This window comes from Pecten maximus, chromosome 1 (assembly GCF_902652985.1).
Source record: "Pecten maximus chromosome 1, xPecMax1.1, whole genome shotgun sequence".
Lineage (NCBI taxonomy): Eukaryota > Metazoa > Mollusca > Bivalvia > Pectinida > Pectinidae > Pecten > Pecten maximus.
Window position 1 is genome coordinate 360381 of NC_047015.1, and position 7737 is coordinate 368117.

Sequence of the window (7737 nt, forward strand, 5' to 3'; positions counted from 1 at the left end):
TGACGCAGGAGGTAATTGTAAGCGGACAGCACTCAACCACCGGAAATGTTACCAGTGGAGTTCCACAAGGGAGTGTACTGGGGCCCTTACTTTTTCTAATATATATCAATGACGTACAGGATTCACTGTGTAACAAGATCAAAATGTTCGCCGACGATGCCAAGCTATATAAACCATCAATTCAAGGTGATAATGGACCATCTCTCCAGAGTGATATCGATAAAGTCTGTGAATGGACAGATAAGTGGCTAATGGAGCTAAACTCGGATAAGTGCAAGCATCTGCGACTATTCTTGGGCCGAGAAAAAAACGAAAACAAATATGAAACAACACAACTAGGTGTTAGACATGAAATAGAACAAGTAACATGTGAAAGAGATCTCGGTGTACTTGTAGACAAAAATTTAAAATTCAGTGAGCAAGTAAACACAGTAGTCAAAAAGGCAAACAGAAATTTGGGCCTAACATTCAAGACCTTTAGTTGTATAAATGTAGAAATGTTTCTAAACCTGTACAAGTCACTAGTACGCCCCTATTTAGAAACAAATATCACTACATGGTCTCCTATGTTAAAGAAAGACAAAATGTCTCTAGAAAACATCCAGAGAAGGGCCACTAAATTAGTTCCATCACTAAAAGATCTATCATATCCAGAACGCCTGCGTCATCTAGGACTTCCATCACTTGAATATAGGAGATTAAGAGCAGACATGGTTCAAACCTATAAATTGATTAACAATTTGGACATATCTAACCAACAAGTAATACCTACACTTGATAACCTCAATACTAGAGGGAATTCCAAAAAACTTAAAAAGATTAGGTACAACACTAATATTAGGGGACAAGCTTTTAAAAATAGGATTGTAAATACATGGAATCGACTTCCCACACCAGTAGTAGATTCCCCGTCCCTTAATACTTTTAAATCTAGGCTCAATAAGCATTGGGTCAATCATCCAGTAAAGTTTTTACCTTCTTGCTACTAATGTATATATTATAAAAGTTGTATACGTGTCCTCTGCGCAACTTGCAAATGAGTGTACAACCATGGAGATGCGTCAACAGAAGCCACAAGCTTACAAGGACGTCAAACACTATGAACTATGAACTATGAACTATTGTGTTTGACCCATTTTCCTATTATTCTCTTCATTGCGGAAGCTGTTATCGTTTTCAACCGCAGTCGATTCACATTGGAAGCCATTCTGTTCTGTTCTGTTCTGTTCTGTTCTTCGCAAATTCCTCCGTTGACTTAGTCGGAGCACCCAGAGCATAGACTCTGGTAGTAGAATTGGGGTGATTAAGGCACTGGGATAAAATCACGAGTTCTTTATGTACACTGGAAAAGTATTTAAAACAAACACACATGTGTCTCCATCTGGCCATGAATATCAGGGGTAAGGGAGCTAATTCTTCCTCACGATTAGCATATTAACTTAGACAGTATTCGCACTCTGTTGGTGTGTAGCGATTGTAATAGTTCTCTGGTATACAGTTCAAAGGTTTCTACCCTCTGTTGATCTGGCTGAATATTTGCAGGGACATCTGGATGTGTGTAGTCAAGGATAAGCTGGGTATATATGTGGGGTTCAATATCCTCAATGTCCTTTAATTGGCGCCCAAGATGGTTTGCTATTTTGAGGTTGAATGTAGCGCGTATGTGATTCAGTCTGGAACATACTGCAATGAAGTGTTCTCTAGTTTCTGGATTTGAGTTGCAGAGTTTGCAAGTAGGGTCTATCTGAAACTGGTTGAAGCTAGCTCTGTTGGACTGAAGTATGTAAGTTCCTGTAAGGAGTCTAGCTTTGGTCTCAGCTCGTTGTACATCATAAATGTTTGGTCTAACCGTTGAGTACATGTGATGAGCCTTGCCTACTTTGACTGATCCTGGGTTGAGGTATTTCAGCGAGGGTTTGGTTTTTATTTCATTTGACCAGTCCTCCTCTACTTTGCTGTTTGTGGCTTCTCTTAATAACTTTTTCCATTCTGTTTCTGTCGGGGTGGTTGAAATTAATGTATATATTGTTGGTAGTCCATAAAGTCTGAGCAGTTGGCGTGCTTTGGAAAATAAGCTGTTATCATGATGGAGCTTAACTGCTGCCTGTCTCGTTGCAATTTCATATTCTATTGAGTTTGGTTTTGCCAGTATCCTGTAGATCAGATTCAGGAGATTCTTATGAATGACTGTCTTTATTGGAGGGATACCAAGTATTGCGCATGTTGCTACATTTGCTGTCCTCTCAGGAAGATGTTGTACTTGTTTGAGACATTTTGTTTGGAATTTCTCTAGATCAGTCTCATTCTTTGATGTTGATAATAGTGTTTCGAGTCCATATATAAGTCTAGGTACTACATAAGTTGACCATATGTGAGCTTTTATGGCTTGGGAAAGTCCAGTCCTGCCATGACATCCTGGTCCCATTAAGGAGTATACTGTTCTTCTGCCTAGTATAATTTTTTCCTCAATGTTAGTCTTTCCATCTGCAGATCTTGTAATTCCTAGGTGGGTAGTACTTTTTTCATTTGGAATCTCTTTCCCATGTAGTATTTGTGGTATAAGGTCTTTTTTTTATTAAACTGGATGATTGAACTCTTTGTTGGATTGATCTTATACCTATTTTCATTGCTGTACTGTTCTACAGAGTTTATCATGTTTCTCATCTCCGTTGTAGAGTTTGATATCAATGCGAGATCGTCTGCACAGGTTACATGTTGAATTTTTGTGGTACCTATCCTCACTCCATCATGGTCATTTTCAAGTTGTAGAAGTAAGGGATTGTTGTATCTTTTGTAATGATCTGTTGAGAGAATTCCTCCTTGTCTTACTCCCTGTTGGAGGTGTATGGTATTAGATATATGTCCTGACCATCGAACGACTGAAGTCATCTTTTGGTATAGATCTTTTACGAGTAACCAGTCTTTGCCCTGGATGCCGTCAAAATACAGCTTATGTAATAGTAGGTCATGGTCAACAACATCAAAGGCCTTCTGGGTATCCAATGTGGTAAGGAGCATTGTGTCTTTTTTGGATTTAGATTCTATTATGCACTCTGTAAGTAGGACGGGCTGAGACAAGAGGGGAAGTCCCTTTGGTGAATCCTGTTTGAAGCCTGGATTGTGTTTCTTCTAAGATAATTTGGTGTCTTTGACGGATAATATGCTCAAAGGTTTTTAGGATGACTGGGGTGACAGTTATTCCACGGTAGTTGCCGGGGTTGTCAGGCGCCCCCTTTTTGTAGATGGGTGTAAGAATACCTCTTTTAATTGATTCTGGAATTTTCTGGTTTTTAATAAATCTGTTGTAGACGCAGTGTAAAGCTGTTATCAGGGACGGTCCTGCTAGCTTAAAATGTTCAGCTGTAATGCCAAATATGTCTGCTGCTTTGCTGTTGTTTAATTTGTATATAGCTGTATGAATTTCATCCTTGGTAATGGTAGGTATATCATCTTGGTGAGACGAGTTACAGATCTGGTTGATAAGGTTGATGTCATCCTGTATTTTTCCTAAGTGCAGGTCATCATAGGTACTTTCTGCTGTGGGTGTTGCAAGTTGTTGGAAGTACTGTGCCCACGTTTGGGTTACCTCTTCTATGGATTCAGCAGTCTTTCCATTTAAAGTGAGAAACTCGGTACCCATGGATGTTGAGGATCTCTGTTGTCTTACTAGTTTATAAAATGTTGTTGGGTCTCCCTTAGATTCCATAATTTCCTCTATGGCGATCTTCCTTTTTCTGCATGCAAGCTGTCTTTGTGCTTTTCTTAGAATACGCTTTGCAGCAATCATTGTTTTTAATTTTGGATTATCTGGGTTTGTTGGAGCCCTAGCTTGTTTCCATTCCCACCATGCTGCTTTACTGTTCTTTGAAGCCTCTTTAATTTCTTTATTGATGTTTTTTGTTCTGGGTTTCTTTGGAAAGTCTTGTCTCTTTTTCTGTGGAGTACTTTGTAGTTCTGCTATCTTTAAGACGGAAGTAATCTTATCAATGACGTTTTCTACAGGAGTGGTTATAGATACTGTATCTAGATCAGGGATTTTCTGAAGTGTAGTCTAGATAGGCTTCCTTGTCACATCGGTGCCATGCAGGTTTAGTGCTTGCTATCCTGGGTAGTTCTTTAGGTCTAGAAACAATGGAGGTTTTTGCGGTCACGGCAAGATGGTCAGATGTGTTGTCATGGCTGTTATTGTCCACTATGATAGCATCGACTATGGCACCAGCTTTTTCGTTTATAAGAATGTAGTCAATTTCCTCCTTGACTTGACCGTTCGGGTGAATAAAAGTTGGGGTACCATTTTGTAGAGTATGAAGTGAGTTTTCCTTACAGAATTTCCTTAAAATGATGTCTCTTTCATTTAGTGGATGCCTTGATAGAGAGGCGTTCATATCCCCACAAAGTAGAACAGTGTGTGTTGAATTGAATTTCAATAGTACTTCTGTAAGCTCATCCAAGGTAGACTGGAAATCAGCTTTGGAGTTATTTCCCCTTGATGGCATATATATGCTGATTATACATAATTTAGGCTCTGTATGTAGTTCTAAAACACAAATTCTTTCTCCTCCATCTGGGTGTTTGGTGCATTTAATGTCCCAATCTCTTCTGTGAAGAATAGCTGTTCCCCCATAGCCTCTCGGGACCTGGATTGGTGGTATTGGGTTGTTCCTGTCCACTGCTTTACTATGACAGTCATGATTTGAGGAGAATGTTTGTAGAGTATCTAATTGAAAGTTATATAGCCAGTGCTCTTGTAAACATACTATGTCGTGGTTCTTCAATAATCTTTCTACATATGTCCTGTTTGAGTTTATGTTTTTGACGTTAAGAGTTGCTATAGAGAGTGGTTTTGAGTTAGTTGATGTATTGTGTTGACTTCTGTTGAAGCACGGCCGTGGGATAAAAAAGACTGGTTGTCTTGTGTGGAATTTGAAACTTTTTCCTCAGAGTGGTGACACTGGTTTTCGTCATTTTTGTTGTGCATTGGTTGTTCCTGTGAAGTAGGATTGTTGAAGCTGGAGACTGGCTTTTCCTGGAAACGTACTTTATTTGGAGTTGAATGCCTTGGCGCAGCGTTTGAAGACTTTTTAAGGTTCTGGATGGGTGGTTTTCTCTTGAGTGGTGCCCCTACCGCTAAATCAAGTAAAGAGGGCATATGTTTTTGTAGTTTTTCGTTCTGGTTTTTAGGTTGAAAGATAGATCCCTGATGGTTGGTTTCGCTAATTTGCTCTCTATCTACTGGACTGTTGTTCCTTTGTGGATGGTTTTCAGATTGAGTTCCCGAATACGTTTGGGGAGGTGGAATATGCCTTAGCCATTGTGGAGGTATGGAGGCACTTGGAGGAGTCGGGTTATGATGGACATACGCCGGTAGATTTGGGGTCCAGGGTTGAAGTGGTTGAAGCTGATGATGATGTGGTTGGTAGAATGGTTGTTGTGGTATCATATTCGATTGTTGGATATACTGTTGTTGTTGCAATTGGATACATTTTTGGTTGGTTTCTAGCTGCGAGATTCTTATTTCTAGATGAAGATTTTGAATCTTCACTGCTAAATTTTCATTGTTAAATTTGTATACACCATGTTCCAATTGTGTAGGAGGATGTTTGTTTCCATGTGTTTTAGTTTGTTGTGCGCATGCGTTTATCGTATACATGTATCATGTCGTCGTCAAATACGAAGATCATACTTCAGACCTGCCAATTTATTTTTTCATTTCCCACAATGTTAGATTTAATGTTTGCCAGAAATTCTTTGAGTTCAATCAAAATTTTATGAGTACATTGTACATACAAGACTCGGGACTTGCCTATAGATCTATCACTGTATGATTATCGAAATATTGAGGAGTTTCATTTTATTTTAAACCCCTTTTTATTCAAATTTTCGAAACAGTATTACTTGCTTACTTGATTTCGATTTTAATAAACTTGATATCATTTTGCCGCTTAGTGTCAACAATCAGGGGCGGACACAGGATTTTCAATTAGGGGGCGTGCGAAATTATAAGGGGGGGGGGGGGGGGGGGGGGATTTAGCAGGTAAATGCAAAATCCTGCATTCATTCTAGTGTATTTCACGATAGATTCATACCTGGTGTGTTTTATAAAAACAAGTATATGAGAGATATTTTTTGATGATTTAATACTATCATTTCGCTGATTGATTCGGGAATTCGTTTTTTAAGATACCCTTACTTTGACAAATTTTAGGGGGGGGGGGGGGGGGGGGGGGGCTTTAAATCCGCCAGTGACAATGTCAAAGAGTTTAACGCATTGTAAAGTATTCTTCGTAATACTGATTATCTATGTAATTCCACTTTACATCGCATATATAATATTTAAGTTATTGATGAATTACCTGATTGAGTGTGTAAGCATCCAATGCTACCCTAATAATAATCAAGCTGGCTGAAGGGCTTACAGAAAAAAGAAACTGAATTGAAATGAGAAAGAAAAGAGAATACTTGAGGGGTAGTAGTAGTTATTTTGCTTCGACGCCAGAATTTTATAGTACGTATGGCTAACGCCAGAACACCCAGAACAACCTCTTATTCTTACCGGTATTGTGTGTTGTCTATATATTTTTAACTAGTCATGTAGTGGTCCATTTTTTTTTAATTGAAAATAGGCATAACCCTATGGCAAGTTCGATTTAAAAACAAAATATCAAACAACTATCAGCTAATTACCCCATCCAAATTTTACGAAAACTTTCAACCGATACTGCTAGTTCATGGTATACGTATAATGCCCCGGCCCTGTCTTGAACAAGTTATTGAACACCGTTACATGCAATCTTTCGATTTCAAAACGAAGTTCAACAACTAATGAAATGGTGTTATGTTATGATTACACTAATATGCTATACAATATTCAAAACTTATCATCGAAGTGATCAAAAAAAGAAATCAATCAATATTTTAAGAATTTTCAAAGAAGAATTATTATTAGTTGGACAGACAACAATTATAAAAAAGAGGGGAATAATTAAATATTTTATTGACAATATAAAGGTCAATTAAATTAATGAACATATTTGACGATTAAGAGTCAAACATTGAACAAGACTGGGCAATGATATCAATTGCTCGGAGGATGTGGTAAGAGTTGATATGACCAACACGGAGACTGAGCTATTGATATGATTGACCAGTCTATTATAGGGGTATATATATAAGTTAAAAAGTTTCGTATCGCTCCGTAAGACGTGACGAAAGCGCTAGCTGCTGTGTCGTGTTTTTATTCTTTTTTAAAATATATATATATATATATAACCTTTGTTTGTTTTAAAAGAGACACAATGTTGATGTAACCAAAGGTTATCCATGCTGGTAGGGGGCTCCCCAACCGCTGGAAAAATCTTTGTTCGCCTTTCTTCTTTTTTGTTTGTTTCTAGATTTCAATATTATAAAAATTATTACTAACAAAATTATCAAAATTAACAACACGTAAATTTAACCGAGTGAGTGTGAAAGAGAACGCATGAAGATGTCCTGAAAGAGAGAAAAGAAAGTGACACGTTGCTGTTGTTTATATATATAAAACATGTGTGTATGAAAGAGAGCGGCAGAGTATACTAGTTAAGAGTGTAAATTAAATCAAGAAAAATTAAAAGAAAAAGAATATGATGAATGAAAAAAAAAGAAGAAATAATAATAATAATATTAATAATTATTGTACGATGATGAAATGGCTCGGTGCTCTAAATAGCACCAGATACTTCGATGTCAGATGAAAAAATA

The 7737-nt window shown here is 37.7% G+C and overlaps 1 protein-coding gene across 1 annotated transcript; it reads right to left on the reverse strand.

Moving 5' to 3' along the window:
• Positions 1-3034: 3034 nt before the first annotated feature.
• Positions 3035-3787, reverse strand: LOC117339794. The gene has a single exon (XM_033901506.1). The coding sequence runs from the start codon at positions 3785-3787 to the stop codon at positions 3035-3037; it is 753 nt and encodes a 250-aa protein (XP_033757397.1).
• Positions 3788-7737: the final 3950 nt, after the last annotated feature.

What these genes read in the sequence shown, in the direction of transcription:
- LOC117339794 (XM_033901506.1), bottom strand. Translation starts at nt 3,787, where the DNA reads ATGATTGCTGCAAAGCGTATTCTAAGAAAAGCACAAAGACAGCTTGCA.